This window comes from Mustela erminea, chromosome 10 (genome assembly GCF_009829155.1).
Source record: "Mustela erminea isolate mMusErm1 chromosome 10, mMusErm1.Pri, whole genome shotgun sequence".
Taxonomy (NCBI): Eukaryota; Metazoa; Chordata; class Mammalia; order Carnivora; family Mustelidae; genus Mustela; species Mustela erminea.
In genome coordinates, this window is record NC_045623.1 from 1410039 (window position 1) to 1432873 (window position 22835).

A 22835-nucleotide genomic window follows, 5' to 3' on the forward strand; every position below is an offset into this window, starting at 1 on the left:
TTGATGGTAGTCATATATTATGATCATGTTTTTATAGTTAGCAATTCTTGTTCTTTAAAATATTCTTTATGGGGTCACCTGGGTGGCTCAGTTGGTTGAGCATCTGACTCAGTTTCGGCTCAGGTCATAGGGTCGTGAGATTGAGCCCCTCCATACTCAGTGCAGAGTCTGCTTGGGATCCCTTCCTGATTCCTCTCCCCTCCCTTTTACTCCTCCCCCATTTCACGCACTTACCCTCTCTTGCAAATAGATAAATACATATTTTTTAAAAAATAAAATGTTCTTTATAGTGAAATTAAGTTCATTTTAAGATCAACTAATTACATCATCCCTCACATTTTCATGTAGTAGGCACGAACTGATTAAAATTTATGCATTTACTTTTTTAGAGGGGGAGGGGTGGAGGGAGAGGGAAAGAGAGAGAATCTTCAGCAGGCTCCATACCCAGCAGAGAGCCTGTTGTAGGTCTCCAACTCACAATCCCGAGATCACGACCTGAGTTGAAATCAGGAATGGGTCGTTTAACCAACTGAACCACCTAGACACGCCAGTAATGGAATATTTTAAAAGAGACGCAGTTTGGTTATTTTATTCAGGTTGACTTAATTATTTGCCCCCAAAATGTTCTGGCTAAATTGCTAAATGACTAGGTAAAAATAATTTGTATTAGTATATTAATTGTTGATCATTAAAATGATTCTTCCGAAGTGCTTGAAAACAGATTACGTCTTAAGTATTTGCCTATCTTAAAAAAATTATCTAATACTTTAATGTGCAAAGATACCATATCAGCCCTCAGGACATTAGTAACCCAGTAGTTTCCTCCATTATATTTGCCAAAGCCCTTCACCAGCATACTACAATTTACATCTTCATGATAGATTATAATAGTTACCTAAGGATAAGAAAGGAATGGTATGTGGTACGAATACAAAGTTGAAAAGAGATATTTATTAAGCATTTATATGCCATCATATTACAAAAACGATACCAGGGAACTAAAAAGACAAAGCATGTAAAATAAGACAGTGGCAAAACAAACATGACAGATTTCTTAGGTTGACCTATTTACGTACAGATAGTACATTATTATTTTTTAAGATTTTATTTATTTATTTGACAGAGATCACAAGTAGGCAGAGGCAGGTAGAGAGAGGAGGGGAAGCAGGCTCCCTGCTGAGCAGAGAGCCCTTATGTGGGGCTTGATCCCAGGACCCTGGCTGGGATCATGACCTGAGCTGAAGGCAGAGGCTTTAACCCACTGAGCCACCCAGGCGCACCCAGACAGTACATTATTAATTTGTGTAGCAAAAATTTTCCAGTATCTGCAAAGCAAAAAAATAAAGAGTCAAACTACATATTCTATTCGTACAGTAAATGTAAGTTGGTCATGACACACTTATTTCTACAGGTTACAGCAGGTAAAATTAAGTTAAGAGAAAGTGTTATATTTTACGGACTTGTTATAAAATGAAGAGATCCTCTAGATTTCTGGGTAAGAGGGATAACTAGCAATCCCACAGTGATTTCCACTGTTTCTTGCCATCCGAATATATCCTTGCTCACCAAAGTTGAGGCCCCAGCTTTAGAAAAAGAAATAACACAAAATTACAAATGAATATAATCAAATCACAATATCAACTTTTTATCTCCTAGATTGTTTTTTTCCTAAAGTGATTATATATGAAAAGCTATAAAACAAAATCAGAGCAAAATAATATAAAAATTTCCCCAGGGGTTTCAGGCAATTTTCAAAGGATAGTTTGGAAGGCTTTAGTGCTATATTGATGAATAGACTTAATACCTAAGGAAAACATTATAAACTCCACCCCAAAGCTTTAATCCTCCTACTTTGTAAATACACCTCCTGCAGGGAAAGGGTATTATGGTCCTTTCCAAGGCCCCATCGTTAAATGTTTTTGCAAAACAGGATCATAAATTATTATTTTCTTTCAAACTTAGATTCCTTTAGAGAATGTCAACTAAGAAGTATTTTTGAATGACTACTATGGAAAAGGCATAAGGTAGGAAATTCCAAAGTAAGAAATAAAAAGGGCCCCCCTCAAACAGCTTTTTGACCTTGAGGTGGAGCTGAGGTAAGACTTTCTCATAGGTAAAACTGTGAAAAAATGGAATATGCTATCTTAGGAGAAGGTGAGCTCACTGGCTCTGGAAGTGTTCAATCAGAGGTTTGCATAACTTGTTAGAGATGTTGCAGAGGGAATTTGTAGGTCAAAAAGCGGTCTCTCGCTTTTTGATTTCATGAACTTTGAGAATTAAAAAAATTTCACAAATTTATATACAGTTACCAATATTTTATAGGTATTTTATTTTTTTAAAGATTTTATTTCTTTATTTGACAGAGAGAGAGAGAGAAAGAGAAACAGAGAGTAGCAGAGGGAGAGGGAGAAGCAGGCTCCTCACTGAGCAGGGAGCCTGACGTGGGTCTCGAGTCCATGACCCTTAGATCATAACCTGAGCCAAAGAAAAACACTCAACTGACTGAGCCACCCAGGTGCCTTATTTTATAGTTATTTTAAAGATTTCATTTATTGATTGATTTTTAGAGAGAGACAGAGAGAGAGAGCAAGTGAGCAGGGAGAAAGGGAGAGGAAGAGAGAATCTCACACAGAACAATGCGGGATTGAATCCCATACCCTGATATTATGACCTGACCCAAAATCAAGAGTCAGAAGCTTAACTGACTAAGCCACCCAGGTGCTCCAAAGTTACCAATTTTTAAATTAGCAAGTACAGACATAAAAAAATGCTCTTTATATCACCATTGTATTGTAAAAGAAAGAATGGGTTTTGTTTTTTTTTTTAAGATGTTATTTATTTATTTGACAGAGAGAGAGAACGCAAGCAGGGGGAGTGGGAGAGGGAAAAGCAGGCTTCCTACTGAGCACAGAGCCCGATGTGGTCTTGATCCCAGGGTCCTGGGATCATAACCTGGGCGAAAGGCAGACGCTTAACGACTGAGCCACCCAGAGACCCAGAAAGGATGTTTCAACACCAAAACAAAACTTAAGAGGACATAGTATCTACTTTAAGGATAGTCCTTTGATCCAAATAAATTTGTATATTTATGAAGGATACATCAAAATATTCATATTTTCTCATTTTGTCACAGACTAGTGAAAAAACTGACAAGATTTTTGTAAGGTAAATATTTTCTTAAGTTTTTTTTATGATTCTGAGATTTTTGTAATTGTAGATATACAAATAATTATACTCTGAAACAAATTCATTAAGTTCTATAACTAGGATACAAATAAAAGCATGAGTTTGAGAAAGTGCCTACTGTGTTTATATTTGGAGAGCAGCAAAACATGTAGTTGAAAGGAAAATTACACATTTTTGGGGTAGAAGGGGACAAAGAGGATAGAAAGTTGGGTTGGGGCTATGTTGTGAAGAGCTTAGAACAATAGGCTATGGAACCCGTAATTTAATTCCATAGGCAAAGGGAAACAGCTGAAAATTTTTGCTCAGGACTCAAAGGAGAGGTAGATTGTGTCTTTGCATGCAGTGGAGAGACTAAGAAATGTGGCTTTATTGCAAGCAGACAGATGGCATTATTTAAAATGGCTATGCTCTGATAGGCCTTAACTGTTCCCTGTATCAGCCATTCAGTGGACACTTTGCAGGTCTTATTTTTCCCTCTTGTATCATTTAATGAAGTGGTCCCCACTTCTCTCCTGGCCTTAAGATAATACATGCCCTGATATTTCCCTTCTCTCTCTGCTCACTCCTTCTTAAAGTCTTTTATGGGCTTCTTTATTGTTTCCTTTCATTTATTACCACTTTGCTGATTAAAATACTTTAATTCCTCCCCAATATCTTTAAAATAAAATCCAAAATCCACTGTCACCTCTTATCAATAGATGGAGTATTCCTTTAGTATCCCAAAACAATTATGATAAATTCAGGTGAAACTATTATTAATATTAATAGCCACTTTTCATTGAGTACCTAGCTCTGTGCTAAGCACCCTAGCCTATACTACCTGACTTAATTATCACCCTGTGAGGAGGAAAATGGTCAAAGTGGTAAAATGGTTTGCTAAGATGGTTAATTATGAGGTCAGGGCACAAATCTAGGATTGTTTTACTTCAAAGCCTACTCTAATATTTATACTAGCCCTAACCCTACATTATTCCTGTGAGTGAGGTAGCATGAGAGATGAAATTCAGACCAGAACATCCAGGACTTTACATAATCGATATCTTCCTATATTTTGTTTTGTAATTATTTCACTGCCTTAAAAAAGTAGGTAAAAAATTAAAGAAAAACTGAGTTTGGACTTAAGTTCTGGCAATGAAATTTGAACTGAGTTGTAATTACTAGCAGTATGAACTCAGTCAGTGAGGTCCTATTCAGAATCTGGATAGCTCACTTTCCCCAGCTTCACAGAACAAGATCAACTATCCCAAACTTTGGAAAAATCCTAGACCTGGGCGCCTGGGTGGCTCAGTGGGCTAAAACCTCTGCCTTTGGCTCAGGTCATGATCCCAGGGTTCTGGGATCGAGCCCCGCATTGGGCTCTCTGCTCAGCGGGGAGCCTGCTTCCCCCTCTCTCTGACTGCCTCTCTGCTTACTTGTGATCTCTGTCAAATAAATAAATTTTAAAATTAAAAAAAAAAAAAGGAAATCCCAGACCTCTTTTGACTAAGTCCTGCTAACCTTCCCTTAAAGAATAACACTGATTTAAAAATCTCAAGCTCAATAAATACGAGGACAAATTCTTTCCTTCGGAACTGTGCAAAGTCAGCTCCAAATGTTGATTCTGGTCCTTACCAAGTTGTTTATTTTTACTGGTTCTATAGCTCTTTCATTCAAACTGTTTACCTGCAGGCAAGTTTCTTAACTCTGTCAGTACCAGGAGTCCTATTCTGTATTATGGAGATAAAATACGTATCCTTTAAAAATTCTGGTGAAGCTAGAATTTTCTTACTTACCAGAAGAACTTGCACAGTGTCTGTATGTAGTAAATAGTGAGTAGAGGTGGCTATGTTTGTTATTATCCAAGTATGAGTCCATTTGATTGGACTCAAGTAGAGTTCATCCCCTTTAAACAAAATACAGACTTTTTCTAGAGTAATCAACAGTCCAGCTTGCCTGGGACTATTCTGGTTTCAAAAAAAAAAGTCCTGTGGCCTGGGAAACCCATTAGTCTTTGACATGATGAGATGGTTGGCCACGCTACCTTCTCCCTGCATATTATAGACTACTAACTTGTAAGACATTCCTTCTAGAATGTATGCCAGTTTCCTTTGTGATAAACTGTAGTTCTGAGCTTCCTAGGCTATCCCAGATACTACTGTATGCATTAGGATTATGGAGGTAAATGAGATAGACAAAGTCTTTTCAAAGCCTACATAAAAAACATACAGTAAACAAGTAAATAATATGATAAAATATAAGTACTATGAAGAAAATTAAAGCAGAGTAAGGGGATATGGAATGTTGGGAATCAGGGCTACATTTTAGGAGTAGTAAGGGAATAATTCTCTGAGGAAACATTAGTGCAAAGACAGTAAGTGAAGGTGCAAATGATGCAAAGATCTGGAAAAAGAGCTGGAATAAACTTGATATATAAGAAATTACAAGTATCTCTTGAGAAAAGGTACTGAAAAAAAAGCTAGTGTTCTTGGAGCTGAGGGAGATGGGCAGATGTAGTGGGAAATGCCATTGGAGAGACAGGCTGAGGCCAAAAATTGTCATGGTTTTATAGGTCATGGATTTTATTCAGAGTGTGAAGGAAAGCCATTAGGGCATTTGGGGCAGGAGAGTAACATAACCTCCTTTATGCTTTAGAAAGATCATCCTGGCTACTATATAGAGGACTGACCGTAAGCAAACAAGAAGGGAAGTGACTACCAGTTAGGAGATTATTGCTATAGACCAAGAGATGGATGGTGACTTGAACTAGAGCAGTAACAGCAGAGATACTGAGAAGTGTTAAGGTTTGGGAAAATTTAATGATGATAGAAATGACAGAATTTGTTGATGGTTTAGGTGTGAGATAGCAAATGAAGAAAGGATGGTTCCAGTATTTTGACCTGGGGTAAATGCTGTTGGCATATACCAAGATGGGAAAAATTGGAGCAGTGGCAGGAAGTCAAAAGTTCTGTTTTGGATGTGTTAAGTTAAAGAGGCCTATGAATACTCCAGTGGAGAGGTCAAATAATGGGCTTTTGGTCACGGAGTCTGGAGCTCAGAAAGGAGGTTAGAGTTGAAGGTACAAAGCTGAGAGTCACCAGCTGTTTGTTGTTTAAAACCGACACTAAACGAGATCTTCAGAAGAGTATATAGAGAGAAATTGAGGCCTGGGGATTATAATATTTAAAAGGAAGAAAGAATAAGAGGAACTACAGAACTCAGGAGACTGAGAGGTAAAGTAGGAAGAAAACCAGGGTGGGGTATGATCCCCTGAAAGTCAAATAAAGTGTTTCGGAAAGCAGAGAGTAACCATACATCAAATGTTAAGAATGCAGGAAGATGAGACCTGAAAACTATTTAATGAGGCAAGATGGAGGTGATTGCTTATCTTGAAAAGATCGATTTCAGTGGAGTAGTGGGAATAAGTTATAAATTGAGTTATAAACCAAATGCACATTCTTAATCTCTCTGTAGAGAAATCGCTAAATATATGAAAGAAAAATCATTAGATTTTAACTTTTTCCTTTTTTCCTTTCCAGCCTTTGATTCCATGGAGAGAAGGCAGTACATATGAGTTTAATGTAGACCCCTATCATGTTTAATGATTAAAGAATATTAACTGTAAGAGTCAGGATCTCTTGAAAGATCAGACAGTAGCTTTCACTGAGGGAAAATAGAATATGTTCTTTTTTCCAACTTATATTTTCCTAACTTAATCCCATTTATGAATGAAAAGGAGGCATTTCAGTCTCCCATTCATCAGCTCCATTGACTTACTTCATTATCTAGAGGCCCATCTATTTTGCAACTACTTATATTAGAGAGTTCACCAGATATGGCTTAAAGGTGTTCTGGGTACTTTCCTAGTTTGGGGGGAGTGTGTGTGTGTGTGTGTGTGTGTGTGTGTGTGTGTGTGTTTAAGGTTCTCATGATCTAATGGCTAATGCCTTTAATTTTTTTCCCCCAGGCTAAAATTATTCTATGCCCAATAACTTTGGGCCTCCATTACTCATTGATCTGTAGATTAGATTAAACTCCTCCCCGACCTTTAAAAAAATAAAAAGCATAATTGACATACAATATCCTGTTAGTTTCAAGTGTGATTTTATAGCGATTTGGTATTTTTATACATTACAAATGATCCTCGTAAGTTTAGTTACCACCTGTTACCACACAAAGTTATTACAACATTATTGACTATATTCTCTATACTGTACATTATATCCCCATGACCTATTTATTTTATAACTGGAAGTTTATATCTCTTAATGCCTTTTACCTATTTTTCCCACCCACTCAAACCCTTCCTCTTCTGGTAACCAATAGTTTGTTTCATGTATCTAGGAGTCTGTTTCTGTTTTATTTATTTTTTAGATTCTAAATATAAGTGAAATCATATGGTATTTGTTTATTCAACTTATTTTGCTTAGCATTATGCTAGGTTCATACATGTCACAAATAGCAAGATTTCACTGTTTTTCTATGATGGAGTAAAATTCTGTTATATATCCCTTCTTCCTTATCCATTTATATATCGATGAACATTTAATGATTTTATTTATTTATTTGACAGAGGCACAGAATGAGTAGGATTTTTAGTGAGGGTTTTTTTTTTTTCATTTTAAAAGTAATAAGGTAATTTTTTAAAAACTTGGTATTTATTTTTTTCTTTTTCTTTTTTAAAGATTACTTATTTACTTATTTGATAGAGAAAGAGACAGCAGGAGAGGGAATATAAGCAGGGGGAGTGGGAGAGGGAAAAGCAGGCTTCCCGCTGAGCAGGGAACCTGATGTGGGGCTCAATGTGGGGGATGATGTGGGGCTCGATCCCAGGGCCCTGGGATCATGACATGAGCCGAAGGCATACTCTTAACGAGGGAACCACCCAGGTGCCCAAAAGTAATAAGGTACTTGTTAAAGACTTTTGCAAATACTTAAAGGTAGACGAAGATAACCATTATTAACATTTGGTATAATTCCTTCTGGTCTTTTAGTATAACATAAATCAGAGAAATTGGGCATACTGTCTTAAACTTAATATTTATTTTATGTTTATATGTATTCTCCATTTAAACATATATTCAAGTATTTTATTAGGTTATTAATAATAGTCTGAGTAAATATAGTTTCTAATACATGTGCTTGGTTTAATATTGTCCCTATTGTTAGACATTTTGGGTTTACTGGTTTTCACTATTAAAGAAGAAGAATGGGGGCACCTGGGTGGCTCAGTGGGTTAAAGCCTCTGCCTTCGGCTCAGGTCGTGGTCCCAGGGTCCTGGGATCGAGCCCCACATCAGGCTCTCTGCTCAGCAGGGAGCCTGCTTCCTCCCCCCTCTCTCTCTCTGCCTGCCTCTCCACCTACTTGTGATCTCTGCCTGTTAAATAAATAAATAAAATCTTAAAAAAAAAAAAAGCTTTAAAAGAAGAAGAATGAGTGCTATAATTTACATAAATTGGATATGAAGCTTTCCTCATATTTAAGATTATTTTCTTTTTTTTTTCTTAAGATTTTTATTTATTTGTCAGAGAGAGAGAGTACACACAAGCAGGGAGAGAGGCAGGCAGAGAGAAAGGAGGAAGCAGGCTCCCAGCTAAGCAAGGAGCCCGATGCGGGACTCGATCCCAGGACCCCAGGATCATGACCTGAGCGGAAGGTAGCAGATTAACCAACTGAGCCACTCAGGCATCCCTAAGATTATTTTCTTCATTTAGGTTGCAAGACGTGAGAAAAAACTGGACAGAGAATGTGAACATTTAAATAGGTTTTGATTCATATTATTGAATTGCTTTCAAGGAGGACTGTAACAATTTATTCTTCCACTGGAATGTATGAGAGTGCCCATTTCACTACAGACAGGTGGGATTTCTGTAGGCAGCAATGGGCTTTAAGGGCATTTCAGAAAGATGAAATAGCACAAGTAAAGAAATAGAAATAGCTATAAACTTAGGGAATGATGAGTAAGTAGTTCACTGTGGCCAGAGTGTAAATATGGGTGCATGAGAACCTAGGGAAAGAAAAGTCTAGAAAGCCATGTTGGAAACTGGATAATGGAGAATCTTGAGTGCCTGGCTAGGAATTTGGACTTCATTATGATGACAATGGTTAACTATTTAGAATTTTTGACTATGAGTTTACATAATCTACCTTTTAAGAAGGTACTTCCATAGCTAGGTGAGAATAGGATCTGAATTAGAGCAGGAATAGAAGGAAATATAAAATTTGATTCAGAGGCTGAATGGACAGGGCTATGGATTGAAGGAGAGAAAGGAGAGTCCAAGATGATACCAAAGCTTTGATAACCTGAAGATAGTGATGCATTACTCAAAATACAGAATTATTCTCCCTTCGGCTTATTCTAAAATACTTGTCAGGGGCAGACAGTGAAAGGGTTGTTTAGATGGAAGGAGAGAGAGAATATGAATTTAGACTTTTTGAGAGAGACAATGTGTTGTTGTGAGTAGCAGTAGGATAGGCAGGTAGGAAATTTGAATTTTTAAAAAGATTGTATTTATTTACTTGAGAGAGAGAGTGAGCAAGACAGACAGAACACAAGTGGGGAAAAACAGAGGGAAAGGGAGGAACAGATTCCCTGATGAGCAGGGAGCCTGATGCAGGGCTCCATCCCAGGACCCTGGGATCGTGACTCAAGCCGGTGGCAGAAAATTAACTGACTGAGCCACCCAGGTGTCCAGAAACTTGGATTAAAAAAAAAAGATTTATTTATTTATGAGAGAGAGAGAGCACACGTACATGGCAGGAGGGGCAGAGAGAGAGAATCTTCAAGCAGCCTCCCTGCTGAGCATGGGGGCAGTGAGGGCAGTTGGGGGCCCGAGGCTCCAATCTCATAACCCATGAGACCACAGCCTGAGCTGAAACCAAGAGTCAGTTGTTTAATCAACTGAGCCACCCAGGCTCCCCAGAAATTTGGATTTTTTAGCAAAGCTGTCAAGTTGGAAGTTGGACATGGAAGTCTGTTGGTTAGTAGAGAGATTGTTTTTAGAGACTATGAATTGGGTATCATCCACATAATGGCAACAGTTGAAACTCAAGTTGCAGATGAGTTTGCTTTAATATAGCTGGAGCTAGAGCATGAGGGACAGGTGGAAGAAAATAAGAAATGAGGCTAAAGCTGATATCGCAAAATGAGTCAGGATAGTGTCACGTGGTAGATGCCAAAGAAATAAATGTAGTACAGAGTTTATAAAGCAGAGAAACTGTTCACATTTCTGTGCCATTACATATCCTTTATAGGTGACTGGGCCATTTATTTTCCTCCTCTAGAACATGAGCAATTCCAGTCATCTGAAAACTTAATACAAGGAAGTAGTGCCTTCTCTGTGAAACTTTTAAGCAGTTAGGCATCTCCTCATCTATGGCCCATAGCCATTGAGACATATATCATTATACCATGATGTTTTGTATTTTATTGTTTTAAAAATATATCTAATTCCCCACTGAACTCTTATGTGAGCTCTTTTGGGACAGGATGATTTCTCGTTTATTTTCGTATTTCTAGGGCCTAGATAACGCCCATAGCATTGTAGATCTCTAATAAATTTTCATTGAATGAGTAGTGTAAGAAGGGGTTTGTCTTTTGGATTTAAACACTAAACGATATAAATGGTCTTCCAGAAGAGCAGTTTCAATAGAGAAGGGAAGTTAAAAAAAAAAAAAATAGAGAAGAGAAGTTAGAATACACATTGTAGGAAGTCAACAAGAAAAAAGATACAAGTGAAAATATTGCTTCATATCCCTGGTCCAGGCCCAAGCTGATCAGTGCTGTGACTAGGTTACAAGTGAACCAAGATGTTGTTTCCCCCAACTACTTCCCAATAAGCCATACAAATACTACCATATTCTATGTGTGCCATGTATTGTATTAGAGATACAAGGACAATACAGATCTTTACCCCAAAGGTGCATCCCGAATACAATTTAAATATAATGCATAAAGTACTCCAGTATGCATAAGACATTTTTAGAGCATAGAAAAAAGACATTTTACCCAGCTCAAGGATTTAGAGGGAAATTTCTGTTATAGAGAATGCCTTAGCTGGTTTTGAAGGAAAAGGAGAAATAAACCAAGTGAGGAGAAAGAATGTTCCTGGCAGAGGGAACAGCATAACCAAGGTATGAAGATATTAAAGATAAAATGCTATGTATGGGAACTCTGTGCATAGTTAAATGTAACTGGAATAAAAAGTGGGAGACAAGTGCCAGCAATTGAGCCTGGTCAGACAGGCAGAGACCACAACCACAGATGACTTGTCTTCCCCACTGGGCAACATTTTTTTTTCAAAGATTTTATTTATTCATTTGACAGAGAGATAGAGAGAGAGAGAGCACGCACAAGTAGGCAGAGCGGCAGGCAGAGGGAAAGGGAGAAGCAGGCCACTCGGTGAACAGGGAGCTGGATGCGGGGCTTGATCCCACGATCCTGGGATCATGACCAGAGCTGAAGGCAGCGGCTTAACCAACTGAGCCACCCAGATGCCCCCACTGGGGAACATTTATACCAAAGGGTACTCTGTAGAATAGTTATAACCCCAGTTTGTCATATTTGAGACACACCAGTCTGGAAGCAGCACAAAAGATGGATTTGAGAGTAAAGGAGACCACTTTGAAGGCTACAGGAGTAGTTCAGGCAAAAGATGTCTGAAGCAAAGCAATAATGGAAGAAATGGAGAGGGGACAGAGGCAAGGACAAATATTTGGGAAACTAGATTGACTTGCTGCTTGATTAGATCTTGAAGAGCCTACAATAAATCCATAGTATCTTGTTGGGTGACTGTGTTGTGTGTGGTTGCCGGTTAGTGAGTTAGGAAGTTCTGGAGAGGACAATATGGTAGAGAGGGAACTGAGTTCCTTGGACATATTGAGTTTGGAGAAGCTAAGATACATGGAAGTGGGTATGTCCAGATAAATAAGTCCGTATTTCAGGGCAGAGGACAGAGCTAGGGCTTAAGCTTTGGAAACTATCAGCATATAGGTTATAGCTAAAATCATAAGAAAAATGTAGGCTAAGAGGAGTAATGAGCAAAGGATGAAGCCCTGGAGGAAAGACCAACATTTGGGGGCTAAGCAGAAGAATAGATATTTATAAAGGAGAAGGAATGATCAGAGAAGTATTGTAGAAGATAAATCATGAAAACTGCTGAAGCCAGAACAGGAAGTGAAGAAATGGGAGCACTGAGTAATTAATTTTGAATGTCACTTTATAAGAAGCTATAAATGTTTATCATTGTTGTTATTATTATCATCATCATAATCACAGGAAAGCATTGGTGGAAGCTCCATCAAATTCCTTATTTTAATTAAATATACACTTAAGTGCAAATATATTACCTGTTTTTCACAAGCCAGTAGTCTCTTCCATTAAGGTTACCATAGCCAACCACTAACACACCATGATTCACATCCTGAGTACAGGATGGGTCATAGTAGACACCTGAGAATAAAATGTGGGTGGAGAAAAAGAGTGAACCATATGTGGCAGTGAAGGACATTTGAAAATGCTATTGCTTTTAGTAGACTGTTTTGCATATATAGGAAGCAAGTTGAATTATAATTTTAGGAACATATACTCTCATTAAACTAATTAGAGTTAATAATTCTTTGCCATCAATGCTCTATTTGTCAGTTTTCTTGCCAACTTTGGTATCAGTCCAATCACAGTTCCCTTGGAAATCTTTGATAAACAGCTACCTTTTTCTAATTATTTTTTAAAAGATTTTAGTTACTTATTTGAGAGAGAGAGACCACAAGTGAGTATGAGCAGGGGGAGGGACAGAGAGAGAGAGAGAATCCCATGCAGACTCTGCACTGAGTGTAAAACCTGACATGGTTCTCGATTCCACAACCCTGAGATCACGATCTGAGTTGAAATCAACAGTTGGATACTTAACCAACTGAGCCACCCAGGTGCCCCTTTTTCTAAAGATTTTAACTTATATCACATCAGTTACTGTATTTCTTTTTATATATTCCTAAATTGTTTATTCCATATATTTTTATCCTTTACGATATGAAATGATTTTTGGGTGAGTTTGTTTGCTGGTTTGTTTGTTTTAAATAAAACAGTAGAGTCGTTTGGTTTAGCACAATGCTCTAACATTGGCGGGTGCTCTCCTTGTATCCCACAGTGCTGTACCTACAGTGCACAGTGGCTCCAGGGGTTAGGAGCCCAGGCTCTGGAGTCAAATAGCATTGTTTCTAATCCTCACTGACCACTTCCAGACTGTATGACTTTATGCCAGTTAACGTGTGACTTGTTCATCTGTGAAATAGGGCTATTGTGAGGATTAAATAAGATAATTCATAGTACTCAGCATGAAGTATTGTAAATTTTGATGAGTATTACTTAACTAATTAGAACTGGATATAAAAAATATATATGAAAAAGGGGCGCCTGGGTGGCTCAGGGGGTTAAGCCTCTGCCTTCAGTTCATGTCATGGTCTCAGGGTCCTGGGATCAAGCCCCACATCAGGCTCTCTGCACAGCAGGAAGCCTGCTTCCCCTTCTCTCTACTTGCCTCTCTGCCTACTTGTGCTCTCTCTCTCTCTCTGTGTGTCAAATAAATAAATAAAATATTAAAAAAAATATATATATATGAAATGGAGGATTATGTTTAACCTAAACACTCAGAGATGGGGTGATGGGAAAGGATAATATTCTTTCTTATGGTGCAGGGGCAGCATATAACAAGAAGATAAAATATCTGAGTTTTTACCACTTTTATACAGGAAGAAAGAAGAGTGTTTCGCATCAATAGCAACAGACACAGGTCCTTTATTGGCCACAGCTTCTTTCAAGGCATCTTCACTGCCAAAGGGAAGTTCAGTATACTTTGAACATGTAGCAGCTCGATGTTTTGAGTCATACCTGCAGTTTCCATCCTGCAAAAAAAGGTTATAAATCAAATAAATAAGTATCCTTCAGCTTCTTTTATATCACCAACATCCAAAGTCTGGATTTCAAATGTTTTCTTTCCTCATTTAGTCCTTCAAATGTCTAAGGTTCCTTCCTCATTTAAAAGAAGAAAAAGCAAATCTCCCCAAAACCTTAACCCTTCCGTGTTTCACCAGTAACAGCGGAAATACATAACTATTATATTGTTTTAAATTGTGAACATCTTTATGCATGCAGAAGTTGCTGGATAATGTCCCTCAGGTTCTCAGGTGGATTGGGGAGGTATACTATGTAAAGGTCATAAAATCTATACTAGAACTTTAAAATCTTTTTGATGATATAATGCCTACAAGATGATCTGCAGTTTAAATGATGGTTTACAAAGACCATATAATCTGAAAAACACCTAGAGTGTATATTTTTATTTTAGTAGGAAAAGAGAAATTACAAATTCACTTTTGTTGTGCATATACATATGGTTTTTTAAATGCTTAATAGGACAAAGAACTTGAAAGAAATAAACCAAATTAATGGTGGTTAAGGTAGGAGGTTTTGGAGTGGTATTTTCTTTATCTTTCCTAAATTTTCTGTAATACAGATATATTAATTCATCTAACAAAACATGCAATGAACTTGTGAGGAGGAAGAAGAGAGCATTATTTAGCTTTTTAGTAGGTAGGAGAATGGTGTGACTGATGATCTGAGAATAAGGTTGAGCATGGGAGGCTGTAGGAAAAACAAGTTGAAATACCAGGCAGATGGACAGAAAGAATTCTAAGGCTTACTGAAAATCCATTTTTTTGTGAATTATACTTGCTTAAAACCAGTGTGCCACTGATGAATTAAGAAGACTACTGAAAAAGGAGTGAACTCTTAAAAATTTAAGAATTCCTGACCAGGATTTTCATACACTGCTTCTCAAGTGATTGGCTTGGTTGTGGGTTTAGCTCAGTTAGTCAAGGGATAGCATAAGGTCCCAGGGCAGCACAAAAAGTTTGCTTGTGACACACCATGGCTTTGTAGGGATAGGAAACTTCCGAATCGATGCCGTTGTTATCAATGATATACTGGAAAGCCTTTGTCATGAAGCCACCATTGCAGCCTTTATTTCCATATCTTTCAGTTGAGCAATCTACCAGGTTCTGTGCACTCAGAGACACCAGATTTCCTGTTTTCAGCTTCAGCTGTGCTTCCAGGGCCCCCACAGCACTGAACGCCCAACAAGCACCACAAGCACCCTACAACAGAGACAAGGGCACAGAGGTAATCATAGAAAGTCAGGAAGGAGGATTTCCATCCCACGAACTGTGTACCTCCCTATGTGTCAATTCTGTCGGTTGTTACAGGAACAGCTCTCCACTCTACAATTTCTTCATTTCTTAGACATGGACATGAAGACTATATATACTTGATTGTTCTCTGAGGAAGGTCCAATATTAATAGAGATTTGCAAATGGCTGAGCTCAGAGCATAATTGCCATAGTCAAGTTTATTAAGAAATGGTACCCCCTGAGCCTGCTCTAGATCCCAGCTATCTTCACCCTTAAGTAAGGTAGATAGTCATCTACAGTATAGTGATTTTGAGAGGAGCTAGGGATGATTCTCTTGACCTAAAATACCCTTTCTCCTACCAAATAAGGTTGAAAACACAAGGTTAAATTTTTTCAAACATTTTTAGCTTCATAATTTTTTGATCAAAGATAGTTTACAAGGAAGCATAAGCAAACAGAAAACACAAAGCTACTTTAGTTTAAAAAAAAGTCTAGAGCCCTATTATAATTGTTCTCTCTTACTTCTTCCTTCATTCTACCTGCTCTCTACCCAAAGGAAGCAAACTGAATTTGCTTTTGGTTAAAGCAAAATCACCCATTAAAATGCAATCATCCAGGGAAAGGAGCTCATTGGATTATTTATAGTTAACACCTAAACATGTACTTTATTGGATCGTCCCAAATTTTATTTAATTTCTTTATTTTTTTTTAAGTAGCCTCCAAGCCCAACATGGGGCTTTAACTCATGACCCTGAGATTTAGTGTTATGCTCTACTGACTGATTCAGCCAGAAGCCTCCAACTTTTATTTTAGATAAGCTCTAGTCAGAAACCTAAAACCAATTACAAGAAAAATATCTAGGAAGAAAAGAATAAGATATTAGCAGTACCATTTACTTCTTTTTACTTTTGGGGTGCCTGGGTGGCTCAGTCTATCTAGTGTCTGCCTTCAGCTCAGGTCATGATCCCAGGGTCCTGCGTCAAGCACCCTGCTCAGCGGGGGAGTCTGCTTCTCCCTCTCCCTTTACCCCTCCCATACTTGTTTTTTCTTTCAAATAAAAAAATAAATAAAATCTTTAAAAATACATGTTTACTTTCTTCTTTGGTTACCAGCTAGGGCAGCTGCTTAGAACACTTGGCTTCCTCTCCCTTACCCTGACCTCTAAGGTGATAGGTGTGTTTTACCCTTAGTTACCCCTAACTGATTTAGGATTTTTGCTGCTCCCTTTTTTTTTTAAAGTAGTCTCCATGGCCAGTGTAGAGCCTAACATGAGGCTTGAACTCATGACCCTGAGATCGAGACCTGAGCTGAGCTCGAGGGTCAGATGTTTAACTGACTGAGGCACCCAGGCATCCCTTAAAGTGAACTAAAGGAAATACAAAAACATAGGAACAAATTTATAAAAACCCATACTGTATTTCTTACTGTAACAGTGCCAGCCTAGTCATGAGTGAACTAGACTGGTACAATTTCAGCTCTAGGTTTTTCCTCTCCTTCAACCCTGAAATGGAGGGAGAGATTTCCTGATCGATATTCTCTCTCACACACAATACTGTTTCCCAAGCAATTGGCTTAGTAGAAGATCCAGTGCATGAGCGCTAGAAATCTGTCTTAAAGAAATATATTTGCTCAGTTTACAGTTTTGTCTAATAGAGTTCTAACCATTGGTATTCTAAGTCTAATAATCAACTAACATTTATGTAAGTATGGGCACCTGGGTGGCTCAGTGGGTTAGGCCTCTGCCTTTGGCTCAAGTCATGGTCTCAGGTCCTGGGATCAGACCCTGCATCAGGCTCTCTGCTTGGTGGGGAGCCTGCTTCCCCCTCTCCCTCTGCCTGCCTCTCTGCCTACTTGTGATCTCTCTCTGTCAAATAAATAAATAAAATATTAAAAAAAAAGATTTACATAAGTATGCTAACTTACTCTAAAAGATTGTGAGTAATCTTTAGACAATGCTTTCTATAATTAATTTAAAAAACCAAAAGAAATAGTACCCTGCAAGTTTCAAATGTTCCTCTAAAAAATTTGTTGAAGAAAGTGGTTATAGTAGGACTAAACAAGAACTAAACCTTGGAGAATACAAATAAAATATGATATGTGGTCGTTGTCCCCAAGGAGCTTACAATTTAATTGGGAAGATGAGAATAACAAAAATCATTAGAAATAAGATTAGGAAGATTCCACTGCCAAATTATGTAGCTAGACTAAGTATTGACAGAGGAGAGAGCTCTTCCTGGGGTACAGAAGCCTGGGATGATAATACTCACCTGGTATTTCACTTCAGTAACACACCCCTTCTCTCTCCAGTCCACAGAATCAGGCAATTTCTGATTAGAATTTGACTTGTAAGTGACATTTGCCTGCCATTGGCTGGGAACTCTCAGGGAACTCATCAAAGATGACACTTCTTCACTGGTCTGCAAGACAAATATATATATCTCCTTTCACTTATGACCTTCTTTTCAATATTCTAATAACCATAACTGTGAACGTTTTTAACAATTGAGAAAAACCAGTGGTAGTTGTGACCAACATAGGTACTGCTATCAGATAGGTGAACTATCTGGGTCTCTTTCACACTTTGTCTTAGCACCCATTTAGGCATTGGGAAGAAGAAGAAAGTGGTAAAAACTAAAAGTCACAGGGAGGCAGATTTTTGTTTTAAAGCAAGGCAGAATTTTATTCAAGGACTGTCTAAAAGACTGAACTGGGGCACCTGGGTGGCTCAGTGGGTTAAAGCCTCTGCCTTTGGCTCGGGTCATGATCTCAGGGTCCTGGAATCGAGCCCCGCATGAGGCTCTCTGTGCAGCGGGGAGCCTGCTTCCCCCTCTCTCTGCCTGCCTCTCTACCTACTTGTGATCTCTGTCTGTCAAATAAACAAAATCTTAAAAAAAAAAAAAAAAGTGGACTGAACTGGTTTTCCTTGTAGAAAGAATCACAAAGGAGATGCCGCATTTAAGTAGAAATTTAACCTACCTAGTGTATTCTCTTCCAAGAGGTACTACGATTCTTAATTTCGGCCTCAACAGTAAAGCTTTGTAGGTAGAAAAAAATTTAAAAATGAATGGGAGAGTATTTGTGATATTAAATACCCACACTCCCTCATTAAGAAAGCAGGTAGACTATATTGAGTTATCAGTCTAGACGTACAAAAGTATGGTAACTTACTCTAAAAGATTGTGAGTGATCTTTGGGCAGTGTTTTCTAGAATTAATTAAAAAAAAAAAGCAATACTAGCCTGTAAGTTTCAAATATACCTCTAAAAATTTTATTAAGGAAAGTGGTCACAGTAGGATGAAACAAGGAATCTGCAAATTCTTACATCCTTAAATTCTACTGTTTTCTAACTTTGCATATGTGTATACACACACACACACACACACACACACATTTCTTTGCTGTTTACCTTCGAATTGCCTTTGGGAAGATGGAAATCATACATACACAGAGATGAAAGTAGGATTATTTGTAATTTACTTACCATGTCTGCCAGATGGTTCATGCCTAGATCATATGAATGCATTCCCATTGAGTATTCCAGATTGTGAAGCATCACAGATTTTAGATTCTTTTCCCAGATAAGACGCCGTGCTACTTCCTCGTTCTAAAATGTAAGGAAAAAGAACATAGTCCCAGCCATTTCTTAAAAGATACTGTAGGTTCATAAAAAAAAAAAAAGATATTGTAGGTTCAGTTCCAGACCACTGCAGTAGAGCAAATATCACAGTAAAGTGAGTCAAATGAAGTTTTTGGTTTCTTCATGCATATAAAAGTCACATTTACACTCTATATAGTTTATTAAGTGTGCAAAAGGATTATGTTATTTGAGCTTTGAGATAAATTATCAAGGAAGAATACTAATCAAAAGTAATTTTCATTCCTTCCAAGGGACTGGAGTCATTAAAAAGAGAGAGAGTATTCATTTAACCAGATAGTGATGCTAACTGAACATCTTACTCTAGTTTAAACTTAGAGCCTTGTTTCTCAAGGCACTTGGATGAGGGTAAAATTCATCGCTACTAAGAAAACAACTCAGTGCACATCCTATTGAAAGTGTCATTTTTATACAAAATAATGTATCAAATAAATTAATACATAATTCTTGCTTACAGAGTCAAAATATACACACACATCTTCACACATATATCTTAGAGGATTTTTTAAAAAGATTTTATTTATTTGAGAGAGAGTGATAGAGTGCACAAGAGCAGGGTGGGGGCAGAGGGAGAAACAGATCCCTGGCAGAGCAGGGAGACCAATGTGAGGCTCCATCCAGGACCCCAGGATCATGACCTGAGCCAAAGGCAGATGCCCAATGGACTGAGCTACTTAGCCCCCCAGATATATATATATATATATATCTTAAAGATTTTATTTTTGGGGCGCCTGGGTGGCTCAGTGGGTTAAGCCGCTGCCTTCGGCTCAGGTCATGATCTCAGAGTCCTGGGATCGAGTCCCACATCGGGCTCTCTGCTCAGCAGAGAGCCTGCTTCCCTCTCTCTCTCTCTCTGGCTGCCTCTCCGTCTACTTGTAATTTCTCTCTGTCAAATTAATAAATAAAATCTTTAAAAAAAAAAAAAAGATTTTATTTTTAAGTAGTCTTCCATACCCAACGTGAGACTCCAACCCACAACCCCAAGATCAAGGGTTACATGCTCCACTGACTGAGCCAGCCAGCTGCCCCTCAAATATTTTTTTAAAGTCTCCACGCCCAACATGGAGCTTGAATTCAGGACCCTGAGATTAAGAGTCTCCTGCCTAAGCCAGCCAGGCACACCCAAATTCAGAAATATTATATAGATATAGGACTTAGTTATTTGAGGCCCTAGGGTTAAAGTCTTTAAAGAAAAGAAGATACTATTTATTTGACAGAGAATGAGCAGGGGAGAGGGGTAGGGGGGAGGGAGAAGCAGACTCCCTGTTGAGCAGGGAGTCCAACACGGGGCTCGATCCCAGGACCCCTTCCAGGACTCCAGGATCATGACCTGAGCCAAAGGCAGATGCTTAACTGACTGGGCCACCCAGGTCCTGGTTAAGGTCTAAAAAATCAATAAGTATATGGGGAGCCTGGGTGGCCGTTGGTTAAGTGTCTGCCTTTGGCTCAGGTTAGGATCCCACGGTCCTGGGATGGAAACCTACATCAGGCTCCCTTCTCAGCAGGGAGCCTGCTTCTCCCTTTCCTCTGCCTGCTGCTCCCCTGCTTATGCTCTCTCTCTCTCTCTCTCACTATCTCTCTCCGTGTCAAATAAATAAGCAAAATCTTTTTAAAAAAATCAATAAATATGCATTGAAATAAAAACAAAAGTACATCGTGGGAATTCAAAGTCAAAAAACAACATCTCGTAGTGCTTCTATGTGCTAGGGACTGAAATAGGTCTTTTTGTTCTCAAACATGTACCCTACCTCCCTTGACCTGGAACCTGCATTCTAGTTACAACTTTGCTTCCTGGCTTCTATGAATTCTCGGCTCACATGTCACCTTCGATGAGGGTACTTCCCTGAGCTTTTTGTTACATATCAAGAAAAATCACTCCCAACCCCTCACAGCCGTCTCCCAAAGCCCTCCAGCTCTAGGTCTCACTAGATCCCCCACGCTTTGCTTTGTTTTTTTCTACCGCACTTATCACCACCTACCACTATATTCTGCTTATTTATTTACTTAATTCCTGTCTCCCCTGCTATGATATGAGCTCCACGAAAACAGGAACTTTGCTCTGTTTCCTGCTAAATCTCTGGTACCAAGAATAGAATCTGGCAAGAAATGAGTGCGTAAGCATTTATTGAAATCACTGCTTGTACGAATATCATTTTGAGGGGGAGAAAGTACAGGATACTCGAGCAAAAGCAAATTGCTCAAGTGATGATCCCACCTACCTTTTCCTGGTATTGTCTACCATAGGTTTTCTTCCAGAGATTCCAGTGATGATCCAGAGTGGGATCATTCTGTACCTGAGCAACTGCATAGGAGCTCACCAGGAGTCCCCACACCAGCCATTTCCTTTGGTTAAAGGAAAGGTAACATAAGAAGAATAGTTATTAGCTGCATATATTGTGACCAAATTTTTACATTAAAAAAAATCACACTGTAAAGTCTGTCGAAAGGACAATACAAATCAGAACTAAACAGGAAACTTCCCGGGATTTATTGTCACAGGGAGATAGTCAGTAGATTTATGACTGGAATACCACTTCTAATACTTAGTAGCATTTTAAAAAGTGATTTTCAGAAATTTCCTGATACCTGGTATATCAAACTTTCATCCAAGGCAGGAGGGATTGGGTAGGGTGGGGAGGCAGGGACTTTACAGGATTTGCCAACAAATCTAACCAAGGGACATCATCGCCTACTATCTTCAAGAGGAGGGCAAACCTTTGAAAAATCAATTTAACTTCATAATTTTTGAATACTTGGGCTTTTCTTAACTGGTCTATTTAAATATCCACAACATTTAGAGGGAGTTGAAAGACAACTCCCATGTATTGCTTTCAAATCCTAGAGTCATTTTGTTTTTTTTTTAAACTAGTTTTCCCAATAATCAAAACACCTATTTCAAAGGAAGCACTTATGTACTTTTGAAAACACCACTTCTATGTTTAAAACAAAAAGATTTGAATAGTAATTCAGTGACTACCTCCCTCAAACTGGATTCTACTTCCTTTTCTGTTTCTTTTAAATTCAAAACAGCTTCAAATTATATTCCAAAGAAAGCTATGTTTCAGCCTCAGATTTAGATGTGCAAACAGACATTAACTTTTCAAAAATAGATTCTTTTTAGTCAAAGAAACAAGAGGCAAATTGAGTGGCATAATATTTTCGTTTACTTCCTGGAACCAATGGTTTAAAGCCTGGTAGGCACAGCACGCTAAAGGCACAAACGGAGGGTTTAAAGACCAAAGAGTAGAAAAAGACCGGAGAGTACGTACATGATAGAACTGGCAGGTGCTCCCATAGTAAGCATGCCTGAAGGCGAGCCCTCTCCAAAGGTTTGAAGGCAGCAAAGAGACCTCTGTTAAATTGACTTTAAAAAGATACTGGGCTTGTCACATGAGGTACCCGCAATGAGGAAGTGAACTTTCATTTCAGTTTCATTTAAAATCTAACCACATCAGCTATCTCTGGCCCTCACCCCTATAGTTTTAGAGTTAATGTGGGTACAGTAAGCCATCAAAAACCACCCCCAGGGGAGCCAATTAGTAGAACAAACTCAGCAAAATAGGAGAAGTTCCAGTTTACCTTTTAATCCCTCATCATTTGGATAATTCACTTTAAAACACCAACTTTCAGATGGAAAAATTTAGTTATGAAGACAATAGGATTAAGCTCCTGAAATCCGAGTTTCCTTCAGGCTTTCCTACAAATACCTGTAAACTTCTGTGATTACTGTTGTCTCATTCTTACTCAACTATTTCTTGATTCATAATTAAAATATATTTTTTAAAAATTATTTATTGGGCACCTGGGTGGCTCAGTTGTTTGGGTGACTGCCTTC

At 38.4% G+C, this 22835-nt stretch overlaps 1 protein-coding gene across 1 annotated transcript; it reads right to left on the reverse strand.

Moving 5' to 3' along the window:
* Positions 1-1319: 1319 nt before the first annotated feature.
* Positions 1320-22401, reverse strand: CTSS (cathepsin S). The gene is made up of 8 exons (XM_032302040.1): positions 22270-22401; positions 21220-21343; positions 18827-18949; positions 17613-17762; positions 15085-15312; positions 13896-14061; positions 12511-12613; positions 1320-1583 (listed from the first exon to the last, which is right to left on the reverse strand). Exons 1-8 carry the CDS (start codon positions 22302-22304, stop codon positions 1484-1486), a joined length of 1029 nt encoding a protein of 342 aa, XP_032157931.1. The 5' UTR covers positions 22305-22401; the 3' UTR covers positions 1320-1483.
* Positions 22402-22835: the final 434 nt, after the last annotated feature.

Coding starts and splice junctions, on each gene's coding strand:
- CTSS (XM_032302040.1), bottom strand. CDS start 22,304: ATGCTTACTATGGGAGCACCTGCCAGTTCTATCAT. Junction 15,313..17,612: donor TTACTGAAGTGAAATACCAG/GTGAGTATTATC, acceptor TCTCTGTTGTAG/GGTGCTTGTGGTGCTTGTTG. Junction 1,584..12,510: donor TACTGGCTTGTGAAAAACAG/GTAATATATTTG, acceptor CTTTTTCTAAAG/CTGGGGCCTCAACTTTGGTG.